Source organism: Boleophthalmus pectinirostris, unplaced genomic scaffold (genome assembly GCF_026225935.1).
Source record: "Boleophthalmus pectinirostris isolate CB_2022bp ecotype Guang Dong unplaced genomic scaffold, ASM2622593v1 HiC_scaffold_1, whole genome shotgun sequence".
In the NCBI taxonomy this organism is placed as follows: domain Eukaryota; kingdom Metazoa; phylum Chordata; class Actinopteri; order Gobiiformes; family Gobiidae; genus Boleophthalmus; species Boleophthalmus pectinirostris.
Window position 1 is genome coordinate 12,484,637 of NW_026570970.1, and position 17,075 is coordinate 12,501,711.

General features: G+C 36.7%; 1 protein-coding gene and 1 long non-coding RNA gene across 3 annotated transcripts in view; one reads left to right on the plus strand and one right to left on the minus strand.

The window, feature by feature from the left end:
* Positions 1-4,562, minus strand: part of LOC129408318 (uncharacterized) — a 31,226-nt gene extending 26,664 nt beyond the window's left edge. Inside the window, exons 1-2 of the long non-coding RNA XR_008631880.1 lie at positions 4,522-4,562; positions 3,306-3,383 (exon numbers count right to left, since the gene is read on the minus strand). This is a non-coding gene — a long non-coding RNA (uncharacterized LOC129408318). The remainder of the gene's footprint in view (positions 1-3,305; positions 3,384-4,521) is intronic.
* A 320-nt stretch (positions 4,563-4,882) lies between these two features.
* LOC110163919 (RNA-binding motif, single-stranded-interacting protein 1) overlaps positions 4,883-17,075 on the plus strand; it is a 31,139-nt gene continuing 18,946 nt past the window's right edge. For both annotated transcript variants that reach the window (XM_020928931.2, XM_020928932.2), the window contains exons 1-2: positions 4,883-5,159; positions 16,416-16,582. In XM_020928931.2, the coding sequence (XP_020784590.1) occupies positions 5,109-5,159; positions 16,416-16,582 (218 nt within the window). In that variant the 5' untranslated portion in view covers positions 4,883-5,108. The remainder of the gene's footprint in view (positions 5,160-16,415; positions 16,583-17,075) is intronic.

The window sequence follows — 17,075 nt, forward strand, 5'->3', positions numbered from 1 at the left end:
CAATTAAAGACATCTAAGAAGTTTTACAGCGGCACAAAGGTTGGAAACGGATCAAAGGGATAGAGACGGATTTATTCATGTACAAATGATCTCCAATCCAATGCATGACTATCTTTTATATGGGTATTTTTTGTGAGTTTATTGGCAATATTATAATGGTTAAGGGTAAGATGAGACACTATTTCTAAAAGACAAGATGAGACACAAGACTGAATCTACGAGAATGAGACAAGATGAGACTGTACCACTGCTTTTTGTGGCTACAACTTCTAAAAAAATGTCGCCAAATCTCGCAAGTCCTTGACTTTTTTTCAAAAATAGAAACGTAAAAACATGGGAAAAGACACAAGACTGAATCTACGAGAACGAGACAAGGCATGACTCACCGTTTCTGATTTTATTTTACTGAATATTTTTGCTGTAGCACTGCTTTTTGTGACTTCAGCTTCTCAAAAAATCTTGCTAAATCTTGCCTGTACTTGACGTTTTGTCCAATCCAAACATAAAAACATGGGAAAAAATCTTAATGTTATTTCATAAATATATGTGGCTTATACCAAAATGTGTTTAAAGCTGCACTATGTAACTTTTTGGTTGGATTGTCACGTTCTTGTTTCTATGGATACGTCATTGCTCTGCCTGAAATGTTCCACATTATGACATTAAACAGCTCTACCTTACATTTATTCAATTACAGATGATTTTATGGCTCAAAAATACCTACAAACAGGTGTTCTAACTGTGAGCGTGGTCGCCTCTCCACAGATCTGACCTGTAACTTGGTCTAGTTTAGTCTCCATGAAGATAGAAAGGTTTAATGTCATACCGTGAAACATTCCAGACAAAGCAATAACATCTCCATGTAGAAAAGCATTTGACAGACCCTCCACCAGAAAAGCTCCACAATGCACCTTTGATAAAAACGAGTAAAAAAAAAAAAGAAAAAACAGATCAGATCAAAGAAACAAAACAGACAGAAAGATTTAGGGTTGATAAAGTCCAAACACGACAGAGGTTTTGGTATGGAGCCCGTGTTGTGCCATTAATCCACACTAGCTTGCCACAGTGTTGGTTTTCCAATCAGGGCTGACAGCAGTGGGTAGATTGCGTTTGATTTATGGGCCGCTCTGTCTCTCTACCTGCCGCAGTAAATTCCTCCCTCAGTGGATGCGGAGACACTCACACAACCAGCGGGTCTTCCTCCAGGTCGGAGTGTATATATATATATATATATATATATATATATATATATATATAAAAGAGAGAATAGAAAAGGTTGAAGAACAACACAGCGAGATATGAAGGATTAAAGAGCTGCAGATGAAAAACGAAAGCTATAGTGGTTCTTAAAGAGGCCATTATGCTGTTTACTGGGGGATGGTATAATGCTGTTTTCTCATCAAAAACAGACCTGGAGTTGTGGTTTTTTTTTTTATTCACATATTTATACAAAAATCCTGCATATTTAGGCTGAGTTCTTCTCTCAGATGGGAAAAAAACTCCAAATTTTCTGATGTCATGTTGTAATGTAAGAAGCTTTCCACTGTGTTTTTAAATTACATACACCTTCATTAATAAATTATTTAGATGATTTCAAACCTGGAATTGCCAATCTCTCCTAAACTAAATGTAAAAGCTGTTACCATATGACCTCACAAAGTGGATAGGAGCATTTTGAGATGTAGACAGATTGCAGGACTACACAATTACTAGTATGTAGGGTTTTTTTTTAGGTCACAAAATTATGACATCGCTTAACGCTCAAGCATCCATTTTTTTGTAATATAGGAACTTTAAATATCACAGATTTTTATATTCTTCTAATTATGACTTAGTTTGGTGAGGTAATACTTGTGGTAAATATTTCTCATAGTTTTACATCAGAAACGTGACAGTTTGTGGAAAAAAGAAAAGTGCAAAAACCCCAAATTAGAGCTGAGTTCTAATACCTCTGTGTATGTCATCAATAGAGCTGGGTATCATTAAGAAGTGGCTGATATGATACATATCTCGATAGAGTGAGTGGTTCAATAAAAAATAAAGGCTAAGTCATGGCTCTGATAGTAAAAGTCTTTGTTAAACCACTTCTTGTGCAAAGTGAAAAGGAAACACACACATCTCAATGATCAACACTGTGAAAATGTCAAATATGTCACATAAACAAGTTTCCTTCCTCTGAATAAGCAACAAAACTGTAGCTCTGTAAAAAAAATTAAGTAAATACACCAAAAAATGCTCTTGGCGATATATCGATACAGCAGCCCACGGTATCGATACTGTATCATCACATTAAACAATACGATATATCGATATTTCAATATTTTTTCATCAAGTTCCATCCAAAATGCAAAGACAATTTATGACTGTAAATTTAAGACAGTTTAAATATGGTTGTTAGGTTATAGTTACGTAATTGGCTTTATGTATGTCTTATCTGCTGCCCGTGTTCAACCAGCAAGTAAAATTTTAAACTTTATGAAAATATGAAATAAAAGCTAGAAAAAAAATTCTTGAGCAAAAGCTTAAATATAACTAACTCTGATTTAGGCTATGTTTATATGATAATGGTCTGAACAGAAGACGTAAAAGTGGCGTCACGTCTTCACTTTTTATTCCACGTTTAGACAAGCGTTTTCGGGAGGAAATCTGCGTGCATACGGTGACGCAAAAGTGTGTGGAATTCGATTGGATATGCACGCCAGGTGGCTAGGTGGTGATGCCAGGTGGTGATGTGTGTGACGTAAACGTGTACATGACATGAGCAGATCTGACCAGAGTTTTGCGTCTTGGGCAGCGTAGACAGAAACGCTACAGCAGAGGGTATTCAACTTTTCTCTTTTCTCTGGACGGTCGTTTCAGATTTTTGCTATTTTAAGCTCCAAAAACGCTGTCACCATCTAAACAAAAGGCACTTCTGATAAAATATTTTGTCATTTTTACCCACAAGCGTTCTCGTGTAAACAGGCCCTCAATGAAGCCAGTGGTCTGTTATATGCACTTTAAACTGTGAAGAGCTACAGGAGGTACACACGGGCCTCTGCAGTTCAAATATTTGTTGAATCTATGTTCAGTTTAATTCATGTTGTTGTCCTCATTTGGGGTTAGTAGTCCATGTTTTGAACTAGTATTGCATATTTGGAGAATCCTATATATTACACATGGTTTTGCCCTTATTTAGACCAGAAATATTCTTGTTACAGACCTGGTATAGGTGGTACTTGTAAGGCCAAATATTTGAAAAGTGGCTTGTGAATCACCTTTAAAGATAACTTTGATACAATTAAATTAACTGTATTAAATCTTACCAGCCAACAGTTGTCCATTCAGCGCTGTCATCATCTCGGGGTGCAGCTTGGCCAATCGAACCTCAAAATTTATTGACCCTATAATCAATGTGAAGACGAATGAATGACATGTTTAAAAATTATTATGTATTGCATATCATTCGGGGAATTGTAGGAATTGTATACACCACTGATACAAATATTAACTTAAAGGTACACTCTTAGTTGGTCTGTCACCTGCGTCTTTCTATGGATATGTCACCTTAAAACAGGAGTCTCCAACCTTTTTCCTCCAGTGAGATACCTTTACAAAACAAAAATACCAGAGAGTGACTAGTTTTAGCAGTCACAGGAAATTTAGTATAACAGAGGCAGGGCGAGCCTTAAATGAAGTACAGTTAGATTAGGGTGAGCAGACGTCCCTATTTATCCAGGACAATCCCGGTTTTGAGCCCTGTGTCCCCTGTCCCAACAGATGTATCCAAAACAACTGATTTGTCCCAGTTTTATACAAGAAATGTCCCACATGTCCCTATTTTTGACCAATTTGATCCCTGTCAACAGTAAAGAGAGGCATACAATATAGAAAAGCTGCTTAAAAACAACCAAAACACTAAGAAAATGTGACTAGTGAAGAATGGGCCCAGTACAGAAAAGGTTTTCATTAATTACGCTTTCGTTTCACATTTTATTTTTACAAGGGGTGTCCCAGTTTTTTATTTTGAAAATGTTATATGCCTATAAAACATAAACCTTTATCCATTTATTATTGTACAAAGTTAGGGATCAAAATGACATGTACAATGATAAATTTAATCAGGTTTAATTAATCAGGCACAATACGTGTAATTCAGAAATCCCTTGCCAAGCTACTAGGAAGGTGCTGGAGGTACAGGTGGAGGTACAAGTTGGAGACCCCTTCCTTGAACAGTTCTACCTGAAAATTATATTAAACTTGTACATCATATTATAGCTATGTGGACATTTAGTCACGTGCAGAAAACATGTAATCTCCAATTTACACGTAAAAACATGAAGGAAAGCAATATTTTTAGTACATGCAGGCGTAGACTAAGCGCAAACTGAGTTACATTTTGCATTGGAACCTCTTTTTTGTCGTATTTGCGCTTTCATTTTTGCTGAATTCGCTTTGCCCCGTCTGTGAACCTCAATTATTTAATATACCAAAACGCTATATAGGTCTGTATCAATAATTAATAGTTAAATAAACACTAACCATTCTATGTCTGAAGTGAACTCTTGTACCTTGGAGTTTTACAGACACAAAATACAGTGAAACTAGACAGAGGCAGGACCAACCAAACAGTGGAATGTCAGGTATGCATGCTTTATCACACAAACAACAACAGCGGAGGAAACAACTTCTGAAATACGAGTTCGCGTGCCAACAAAACTCTTACTCGCTAGATACTGAAAATAACCAAAGAGACAAATTTCAGCAGTGTTTGAGAGCTTACTTGCGCCAAACGCTGCTAAACATCTGCTCATTACTTGCTGCCGAACTTTTGGACACCCCTACAAACGCGTGCGTAATGGTGCGCTCCGGTATAGCCGCGTCTGCCCTGCGCAGCGCTGACTGCAAATCAATGAAGCCAGTCAAACAAACGGGGCTGGGCAGTCCAAGTTGGGACAATTCTCCGCGGAGGCTGTGGCCGAATAGACGACGACAATAATGCTATGTACCGCTAATATGTGCACACGCTACGGTTTCGGTCCTTTAGCGGAATAAGGAAGCGCATTCTCACTCTTTCTACACTTAGTTACTGGATTTGTAGCTTGAACATTCACGCATTTCAATTGAGGATGATTTTTGCCAATACTGGGAACCCACTGAGGACACCGTATCGCAAACAGGTAAGAAAACTGTTAATAACCGCGGTGTAACTTGTTCAGAGCCGAGTGTATCTTGTCGTACCCGGGTCCGGGCGCGTAAAAGTTAATGTTATGGTACGTTTGTGTGAAAACGCCTGTTGTGTGTCTCTGTGTGACGTAAGATCCAGATAGGCGAGATAATTAAAATACCTGCTGCCTGAGCTGCGCTTCAGTCGAGCTCTGCTGCACTGATACAAACCAGTGGTAGGTATTCAAGTCTAATGTGTTTTTAAGTCAATCTGGAAGACATCACGACGAAATGGACTGTTTGGAGTAGTCAGTGTGTTTGCGTCAAGTCTAGTGCATGTTTTTTCTCCAGCATAAACCGACAATAAATGAGTTATTACGACTAAACTAACTTCATTTCTACTAAACTAATCTTTTGCACTGCATTTGGGCTTATTCCACACGTTTGCCTACCCCTCCTTTAGTCATACTTTGACTTCCAAATAAAGTGGCTTCACCGTGAGTGCACACACTTTGTTTGCCTTGGATGCTAGGATACTTTTTGCCTCCCTTGGGTCTACCCAGAATACACTCTTATGCATTTTATACAACATTATATACGATCAGGGAATTAAAATGTTGTTCAAGAGGTTTATAAATAGACTAGGGGGGCTTTCTTTGAATTTCCCATTGGAGCTGGACTGTTATTACTGCACAATAAATCAATTAGTCAAGCATTTTGTATAGGACATTGATGCAAGCCCCAAGAGCTATAAGAGCCCTTGTTTGTATTCTTGTAGCTTACTTTGCTTTATTGGAAACACTAGTTGATGTCATGCTAAACATATTGGCATTTCTGTATTGTAAGCCTGCATAATTGGACATAGATGACTTATTGTTCACTGATGCGTTCAATTTGTCCCAGTTGCATATAGATTTTGAGCTGCCTTTAGCTAAAAAGCAGAGAAGGGGCATACAGTAGAGCTATCTAGTCTTTCTTAAAGTGAAAGAGAGGGACCATGGGCGAGGTCTGGTACAGTAATGCCTCCACTGTTTCCATCTCGGATATGACAGGCTCTGCTGGTCTGGACGGGCCTGATAAGCTGACGCCCTGTCCCATCAGATGTCAAAGAAGTGTGTGGCGGGTTCGTGGTACTGGCTACGAGCTAAAATTACTCCACGCTACAAGCAAGGGAAGTCACTTTTCTGTGATTTGGGCCAAAGGCATCTTGAAAATGGCTCCCACATGGCTTGCCCAGATGGTTTTACTCATCGATTAAAATTTGGCAAAAAAACACAAAGTTGTATGTTCTCGTGCGGCGTCTCTCTTTGGTGATTCCGATTCTTGGGATCCAGATTTGATTCAGACTCAGTTTTTAATTTGAAATATTTTCAGAATGAACTGTTCTTTTATGTTGGAAATTAATTGATTAACATTTTGTTCAATTCGACAGGCTAAAACCAAATTAAGGGCCAAATTTGATACAGCAAAAAAGCATAGAAGAACATAAAATCTCTCAGTTACCAATTTTCTGTTTTCTACAACTTTTTATTAGTAGGTATGTAACAATCACCGAAATAATCACAATCAAATCACTCACAATAATATCGTGGACCATCACAATATATCGAATTACAAGTCTCTTTGCTTAATTTAAGAGTTATGGTGCAACAATAGAATACAAAAAAAGACTGAGGGAACCATGATCCTTTGCTCCGTTTCAGTGCAGACTACAAGAAGAATTAACAGTTCTAAGCACTTTTAAGTCTTAGTTCTTTGGATTAAGTCTTCATATTAACAGTTAACAGCCTCCACAAAATATCGCAATAAATATCATTCCGTGAGATGTATATATCGTGAAAATATTGTACCTAGAGATTTGGATCTTGTTACATCCCTAATCGTGAGCCTCCCCACTATATCGTGAGCTTTCCCACGATATCGCAATAAATATCGTACCGTGAGGTTCATACCGTGACGATATCGTATCGAGACTTGGATATCTTTACACCCCTACTTATTAGGCTTGTCAAGATAACAAATTTCAAAACTATTTTATGCCACTGACTAAATAATAAAGCAAGATTACCATTACTATATTGAACCATTATTTAAATATACAGTAAGGATGTAACAATAACAGAAATATCATGATATTGTATCATCAAACGTCTCACAATATATCAAAATACAAGTTCCTTTGCTTAAATTCATTGTTTTACAGCTGCAGTAGCTAATAAATATCGGGAACTACATATCTCATGATTCATTTCAGCGCTGACAACATGAAGAAATATGTTTTTTTACTTGAATTCTTGGGATTATGACAGTAATAATTCACACCAAAGTCTTTTTAGGGTATTTTAAAAGCAAAAAAACATCCTATCTACAATTATATCGCAATAAATATCGTACCGTGCAACTCATATCTTGATAATATCGTAGCGAGAGATTTGGATATCATCTCTAATATACAGAATCGTTAAAAGGTCTGAGCTACAACAAATAAATCAGCCACAGAAGATACTTATTCAACTTTCTACAGCTCAAATCTTGTCGTATTACAACTGAAATAACAAAAATCGCAACACTAATGCACAGAAAATGTACACATGATAAATACTGAGCTCCGAAATATATTGTTCCATTTATCAAGAATGGAACAATGAGCTGATATAGTAATTATCGTGACAGGCATTCTTGTTATTTTACATTATTTCACAGCATTGTAGAAGATAATAGGTCTGGGAAATACGCCAAAATATACAGCACCACTTCCTCCCCTCATATTACAAACTTTTAATCATTGCTATGTAACACGGAAAAAGAAAAAATTCTTTCTCTGAGTCTGAACTCTGCTCCAAACCACATGTTTTACTGACAGAGTTTTGGCCGTGGACCAAATATGAAATTCAAATATGATTAATTGCACAGTTTATGTAGATATACAGGAAGCATTATAATTTTACTTTAACATGGGAACACTTGAGTAATGAGTTATGCGTTTGATATTGTGCGTAGAAGCTTTTTGGTTCCATTACCAGTTACCGTATGCTGTATTCTTACCAGTACGCTAATGGACCGGTGTGGTATGCCTGCTCAGAGCATTGTAAACAAAAGCGAACAAAAGCCGGAGCAAATGCATTAGCTGAAGACACTTTTAATTATTTATATCCCATACTATTATTCGCTTTTATTCACTGTTCGAGAAAAAACACGTGTCTAATAATGTAATCTGAAAAACATGTATGGTAATCTGAAAAACAAATCAGAAGGTTGGACGGACCAGTGCTTACTAGGGGTGTAATAGTAACCAAAATATCGTGATATCGTGTTGTCAAAAGTCTCTCAATAATATCTTGGGCCATCACAATATATTGAATCACAAGTTTCTTTGCTTAAATTAAGAGTTTTAGTGCAGCAATAGCTAAAAAAACAGAGGGAACTACATAGACCATGATCCTTTGCTCCGTTTTGGCGCAAACTACATGAAGAAATAGCAGTTCTAAGCACTTTTAAGTCTTAGTTCTTTGGATTAAGTCTCGTCAAGGCATTTTAAGAGGAAAAAGTGGCATATATTTTTGTTTGCCTCCACAAAATATCAATATAAATACCGTACCGTAAGATGTATATCGTGAAAATATCGTACCGTGAGATTTGGATATCGTTACATCCCTAGTGCTTGTCTGCCTGTTGTTGTGTCCTTGGGCAAGACTTTTAACCCACCTTGCCACCAGTGTCCATGTACGCTGGGAATACTGACTCCTACGTCCCCCTGGATTGAAAGTCCCAGCTCGAATGTCCCTTGTGAGGAATTTTCTGAAACCAACGATGGCACTTTTTGTTATTATGTTATTAATATAACATTTTTAATTTATATGTATATAGATAAACTAACATAGTTTCATTAAGGGTACAATTCAGGAAGACTTTCCAGCTGATTCCCTACGCTGGGGTAAAAACACTAACAAAAATCTATCTTGATAAATGTAGTGTGAGGATATGATTTTTAAAAGTTCATTTTGGAATTTCCCAACAATTTCATAACTGGGCTTTGTCATAAATGTGAAAAATTGTTATCAACATCGCAAATAAGAAAAAAATACACTACGGCAAGACAAATGTAAAGTATATTGGCAAAAAAAATCCATCCCCACAAAAAAGTTGACACATTAACTTCAGATAAAACAATATAACCTCTAATTTGAGCTGACTAACTGGGAAAAAATTGGGAAAAATATTGTCATTTTTCTAACAATGTATGGTTTATTAGTATTGTGTTCAAATTTCACATCATTATATGAACTAATGCAAGAATCGTCTTTCAGAACGTGCAGTCTTTGTGCAGAATAAGGCAGGATATTTTGTTGTTGGGGGAAAATATGGCAGAAATTGCAATCAATCTTGCAGCAATACTTCTAACTACAACCACATGTTTCTGGCTGTTGCACTGACAGTAGGGTTGTCAGAAGTATTAAAAATCAGATAAGAATAGACACTAAATAACTAGATATCTAGATACTAAAAAAAGTCACATTAACAGGAAACATTTGAGCTTTTTTAATGTCATTTTTAGTTTTTTCAGAACTAGTAGAACCTCATGGTAACAAAGAAAATGCTATTATTTTGTTTATGAAAATTACATTCTATTACTAAAATATAGCATATTTTATTTTTATTAGTGATGTACCAATCCAGCTTTTTCAGGTCCAATACTGATTCCAATACATACGTTTTAAGTATCGATGCGGAAATTCGATATTAACCGATACCAGTGGAGAAACTTCTTTATACAAAAATGAAATAACACAAAACTGTTCCAAATGTGTTATGCAATGTGTATGTTATTTATCTTTCAAGTAACTACAGAACAGCTTTGTGTAAATAAAGTGTTTTAACATTGCCGTCTTATACGAGAAAACACGATGACGTTGAAGTCATGTCAAAACAATTGCAAAACTTACTTCAAAATAAGCCGAGTTATCTCATGACAGATATACGCAACGCAACTGTAAACACAAACAAGCAGCCCCATGGACTTTTTGCCTACCAGCCACTACGCACATGCAGAAAAGCCGGATGTAAATAAAAACGTTTTCTCATATTACTTCAATTTAAATGTCCAACCAGGATATCGACTGAACCAATATTTGGATATCGCTCCAGCTAATCTTTCAGTATCAACACCGATATCTGTTACCGTATCTGTATCAGATCTGTGCATCTTTTATTTTCATTGTGGTATTGTAATCGGTATGGAGTCGATTCTTAGGCTTAGACTTCAACAAACTTTAAACTCCACAAGGAAAATTATTTGGACACAGTAGCTCACACATCACAATAAATATAATAAAGAGAAAAATATGAATTGTATAATCAATTCTAAATAAGTAGCAGAAACAGCAAGAGACTGGTGTCAAATAAAGCATAATTATAGGGATGTAATGATATCCAAATCTCACGGTACAATATTTTCACGATATGCAACTCAATGGCATCTCTTTAAATGCCTTGACAAGACTTGGATTCTGTCTTAATCCAACTAATTAAGATGTCAAAGTGCTAAATAACAGTTATTTTTCAGTCTTCACTGAAACGGAGCAAAGTATCATGGTCTATGTAGTTCCCTCTGTTTTTTTAGCTCATGCTGCACCATAACAATGAATTTAAGCAAACAAACTTGTAATTTTAATGTAATGTGATGGCCCACGATATGATTGTGAGATTATTGATGATACAATACCACGATATTTTGGTTATTGTTCATCCCTACATAATTATATAAGTGTACAGTATTGAAATTGAGTCGGAATTAGTATCGTGACAACACTAACTGACAGCACACAGCCACAGAGCAGATCCTGGAGACATGACCCAGCCCAGCAGTCGTCAGCAGAGCACATCCTCCAGGCCAAAGTCCAGACCGGGGCCGCCGCTCTCTCCTGTCACCGCCTCATGCTTGAGATTCCATTAGCTTCCTCTCAGCGTCTGATGTCTCTGAGAAGGAGCGAGGGGGGGAGGGTGGAGAGGGAGAGAGCGGGATAATCAGACCAGACAACAAATCCTCAGAGAAGAAAGTCCACCATGCCGGTGTCTTTGTAAAGTTAAAGCCCCTGTTTATCACATAACACAAATAAAATCTCATAGTAACATAAAGAAAGTACTATTATTTTGTTTATAAAAATGGCATTCTATTGGAGCATGTTTCTTTTTTTTTTTTCATTAGTAATGCTATTATAATCAGACCAGACAACAAATCCTCGGAGAAGAAAGTCCACTGTACCGAAAACTTTCCTCTTTGTAAAGTTAAAGCCCCAGTTAGGCCTGTTTTGGGAAAAATGTCATAACTTTTCTGCGCCATTTTTCTGACAAGCACTGTGATTTATAATAGGATTCTGTTCAAAGTTCAAACTATAATATACTAAAATCATATTTCTGAACATGCTTGAACAGATTTTAGCAACAGGATTAGACATTTTTATGCAGAATAAGACAGGATATTTTGTGGTTAATGGGGGAAATTATGGTACAAATTGCGATTTATCTTGCAGCAACACTTACTCCACCCAAAAGATACTAAAACGATTACTGAAGCTAGATAGTTATTTGAGTAAGTATAGAAAATACAACAAAAAAATTGAGCTTTCCTGAACAGTTTTAGCGTGATTTTGAGCTTTATCAAAACACATGTAAGATCTCATGGTAATATAAAGAAAGTACTTTTATTTTGCATAGGTAAATTCCATTCTGTTATAGGGGTGTAACGATATCCAAGTCTCACGATACGATATTGTCACGGTATGAACCTCACGGGATGATATTTATTGCGATATTGTGGGAAAGCTCACGATATTTGTTTAGAGATGTAAAAATATCCAAATCTCTCTGTACAATATTTTCACAATATAAATCTCACGGTACGATACTTATTGCCATATTTTGTGGAAGCAAAACTGTTAATATTCTTCTTTTTCCTCTTAAAATGCCTTGACGAGACTTTATTTAAAGAACTAAGACTTAAAAATGCTTAGAGCTGTTATTTCTTCATGTAGTCTGCACTGAAATAGAGCAAAGGATCATGGTCTATGTAGTTCTCTCTGTCTTCATTTCTCTTCATTTAGGCAAAGAGACTTGCAATTCGATATACTGTGATGGTCCAAGATATTATTGTGAAAACTCTGACGATACGATATCATGATATTTTGGTTATTGTTACATCCCTATTCTGTTATAAAAATGTAGTATGTTTTATTTTCCTTCGAGACACTAGTGACGAGATAATCATACCAGACAACAAATCCTCAGAGAAGAAAGTCCATTATGTACAGACATCTATGTAAAGTCAAAGCCCCAGTTAAGCCTGTTTTACTATATCAACTTACAGTTCAATATATGGAAGCGGGAACAATCATTTTTGATGGTCAGTATTTATCGTGGGTATTTTTACTTTGTACAAGCAGGGGACTTTTTGGCATTTTTCTGTGATGCTGTGAGCTGTAACTGTTCAAATAAACAACTTTATGACTCATTATAGATACAAACTAACTACAAAAGTGTTTCATTCTGCTGTTTATTTTTTTGCAGCTCATGTTTTTAGAAGAGTTTTGAGTCAGTTTAGTGGCATAAATATGTTTCAATATTTTCAATTATCATCTATATTGTCTTCAGGAATATGTGGCACTCCAAAATTTCATATCGTGACAGGCCTAGCCCCAGTAAGTCACATTTTAGATTAAAATAAAATCAAATTTTTTTATAATGGATGTTTTATTGCACTGAAAAACAGAGAAAAACATGTGCCCTTACTGTAAATGTCCTTGCCTCTCTACAAACATGACTCATCCTCCTGCTTGGTTCCATAGAAATGCTGTTCTTCCGTCTCATGCTCCTTAGTAAGGCTTAAAACATGTATCTTCATAGACAATGTTCCAAAGTTTTTTTTGTTTGTTTTTTTTTTAACTTTCTTTTTCTGTGGAATCATAGCGTTAACTTTCCCTCTCCAGGAAATTACATCACTTTTACAATGAAATGACTTAGGGAGAGATGATAAATGTGAATATCTCCTCAAATATTGGTCTTTTCAACACGAAATTAAAACAGTAGTGATCCTGACACTCTCTTCTCTTTCTGCCACATGTCTAATGTTTTAAAAAGTTGGAAGAAGATTGAATCAAAAATTGAGATTGATCAATATGGGGGGGAATCACGATTCTTTTTTTTTTTTCCCCTATCGTCCTAGTCTGATTCATCAGCCGGTTTCACTTCACTTCTACTTTTTTTGAACTAATCGCTGCTATTTGGTGACATATGTAATGCGCCACTAACAGGACTAACTGGCATATTAAGCTTTTCCCAAATCCCGCAGGAAGAAGGGCAATGACGTCTTTCCCCTTGATGAAATTCACCAAACATTCTCTTTGTTCTGGCTTTAAATCTCGGGAATCGTTGCCAACACAGAATGTCTGGCTTCATCTACACCCATCTCGACACTTTGTTTACTGTTGTGCTGTACCACAACAGGGACCCAGACAGGTGCTTGAGTTTGACGTCATGGCTTCACAGCTCTTCGCTGATTGGCCAGTGTGCGGTCTACAACTTCCGGGGTTCTCGCAAATCATCTAGTGTATTCTGATTCCTGACCTAGTCGCTGGAGAGAAATGAAATTGAGCGAAGGCATTAGGTGGCACCGGCCTGGCTACTATCGCCCAGTTAAAATATGAGATATCTTTTCTAAAAACTAAGAAAATAAAAGTGCTATTTAATCTTCCAAAAAGAAGGAAACCTGAATCCAATTTTAACAAATGTCACATCTTTTTAATCAGAAGGCAACATACAACCAAACATATAGAAGCACAAGTATGTGGCTTGGACTCTTTTTTTTTTTTTTTTTACTCTGGAGATAAAGCTAGAGTAGAGGGCTGCAGGACAAATTGCAATGGAATAAAAATCGCCATTTCAGTAAACACAATCAGCAAATCACAAAGGCTGCAATTTTTGAAATAACATCATTTCCTCCACAGAAACAGAATCTTGGCCAATTCTCCACAAAATCTGTTTAGTCCACGACAAGCACTACAAATATGTTCTAAAGTGGAATTCTTGTTTTAAATGGTAGATGGTAAACACATTTTTATACAGCGCTTTTCCACCTTCATGGCCCTCAAAGTGCTTTACAACAAATTAGGGATGTAATAATAATGGAAATATTGTGATATTGTGTTATCAAAAGTCTTACAATGATAATCAAACAATCACAATACCATCGAATTACAAGTTTCTTTACTTAAATGCATGGCAACAGCTTATAAACATAGGGAGCTACATATCCCATGATTCATTTCAGTGCAGACAACATGAAGAAATATGTTTTTAACTTGAATTCTTGGTATTATGATGGAAATAATCCACACCAAAATCTTGTCAAGGTATTGTAAAAGCAGAAAACTATTCTATGTACAACTATATCAGCCTCTTCAAAATATCACAATAAATATTGTACCGTGAAATACATATAGTGATAATATCGTACCAGGAAATTTGGACATCGTTACATCCCTATAACAAGGAACGCAGACACTAAGGGCAAGGTGGGTTAAGTGTCTTGCCCAAGGACACAACAACAGCATTTATTTGTGGGAGCTGAAATTGCAGTCAGTGGATCTAATTGCTCGACCAATGTGTTTTTTTTTTTTAATTTCAGTTCATATTTCTTAGACTTAGACAAACTTTATTGATCCATAAGTGAAATTATTTGGACACAGTAGCTCACACATCACAATAAAAATAATATCGAGTAAAAACATAAATAATATATGTTTCATTTTTTTCTCGATTCTCATGCATGCATTTAAATTGTGAACTTTAAACAGAGTCTGACTTTCAAAACTATTTTTTTCAAATCGTTCAGCCCTACTGGAGTTCATTCAAGTCAATATCGCTCATGGTCTGTTTATAGTGACAGGGGCAGAGCTACAGGTCCCTGAGGACACTGATTGTGCTGACCATAAAAAACAGATGGAGATTGCTGTGCATGTAGAAGTATATGCCCAAAATGGCTGTATTTTATCATTTCAAGTGACAGCGAGCACCATGACTTATACGCGTTTCCTGATATGGGTCAAATATGTGGCCTATTCATGGACTGACGGATTTGTTTAAAATAAAGATAAAAAGGTTCAACTCTAATCTACCTCCAACAGCCTATAGTCCCCTGATACCAAACAGAGAGAGAATTTACATTTTCAACTGTTTACTGCTTTATTACTGTTGTTTTGCACTTTCTTACATGGAATAAATCATTGTATAGAGTGAATTAAATAGTTTTATTTCTGAAATTAACATTATATAAATGCGCAGTGCGTGGTCTCTAATGTTTCAGAGTATGGCATTGTCTTACTTCTGGAACCAACATTGAACAGAATTTAAAACTTAGTTCGTTTTTACTTCTGTCGACTTTTTAAAATTCCATCCTGAGTATTTTACAGAATAATTGCACATGTTTTAACACTTTTATATCTTTAATCTGCAATAGTTTCACTGTCTTATGTGTCTATTCACTGTTTCATGTTATGGTTGATGTGTGAGTGTTTTCTGTTTGTGCTTTGAGAAGGTGTCCTCAATTGACTTACCTGGTAAAATATTGAATAAATAATAATTAAAAAATAACTTCTTTACTCAGTTATCTTACTTCTCTACTTAATTGCATTTATTCAGGTGTTTTATGACTTAAAAATGCCTGAAAACGTGCATTCTTACTATGAGCAGGTTCCGCTCTGCATTGTCCATGGAGATGCTATTGTTTACCCTGTAATGTTCCACAGTGTGACATTATCTTACTGACCTATATTGCATTTATTCAGGTGTTTTGTTACTTTTTAAAATACTTGAAAACATTCTTACTGTGAGTAGGGTCCTCTCTGTAATTGGATTTGTAATTTGTCTGTATTGATAAGTATGTGTAACCAGGTAAAGCATTAACATCTCCATGGAGACAAGCAGGTGGTCTGTCCTCCACCAGAAACATTGGAGGACCATTTTTCCAGAAACTTTCAGTACAAAGAGAATGGTTCTTTTTGGTATTACTCTTTTACTGATATTGCTGTTTTATCCATAAATTAGTGGAGCAACAATGTATTTAAAATGAGAGAATTATCTCACCAACTCCATGTGCAAATTACAAAGTTTACACCTGTGAAAGTTTAAAGGTGTTTAATGTTTTTTATGCTGAAACACAGTAATTCTTTCACGTTTTCTTCCAGACATTCTTAACCTTTTGTCTTTTGCCCCCGCAGCCCCCTGTGCCCCCCTCGTCTCACCCGCCCATGGCCCCCACCAGCCCCAGCACCACCAGCAGCGGAGGGAGCACGGCTGGCTGGGAACAGCTCAGCAAAACCAACCTGTACATCCGCGGGCTGGCCCCCTCCACCACAGACCATGACCTGGTCAAGCTCTGCCAGGCGTGAGTCCACCACTTCCGCTCTGTGTTACACTTATTGATCCACTGTATTGATCAGACTCTGGTGTAGCTGGCCTCACGAGGGAAGCTAGAACACAGCTAAAGGCATGTTTTTACACAGCTTTTAGATTTGTAAGTACAGGGCGAAAGTTGTACCATCCAGTCAGAAAATGTAGAGCTAATTTAGGGACTTTAAACATGGTCCACCTCATTTGAAGGCTTACAAAGGCTTAGAAAGGGAAAGTGTTGGACTGGAAACATCCTGAGAGGAAAGACATTGAGGACAGTGACCGAGCTAGACCCCAGCACTGCCCCGCTAATGCTGCTGCTGCGTCATGGGAGCCACAGAAGGGTCACATTTGAATTAGACTAACTAGACCTTTATATGAGTGTCCTGAAATGGAATAGCTTACTTCATAAAGAAGCCTGAACGGTGCACTTAAAACTGTAACTTTTCTCGTGGAGGATCCATGGAGATGTTATTGCTTTGTCTAGA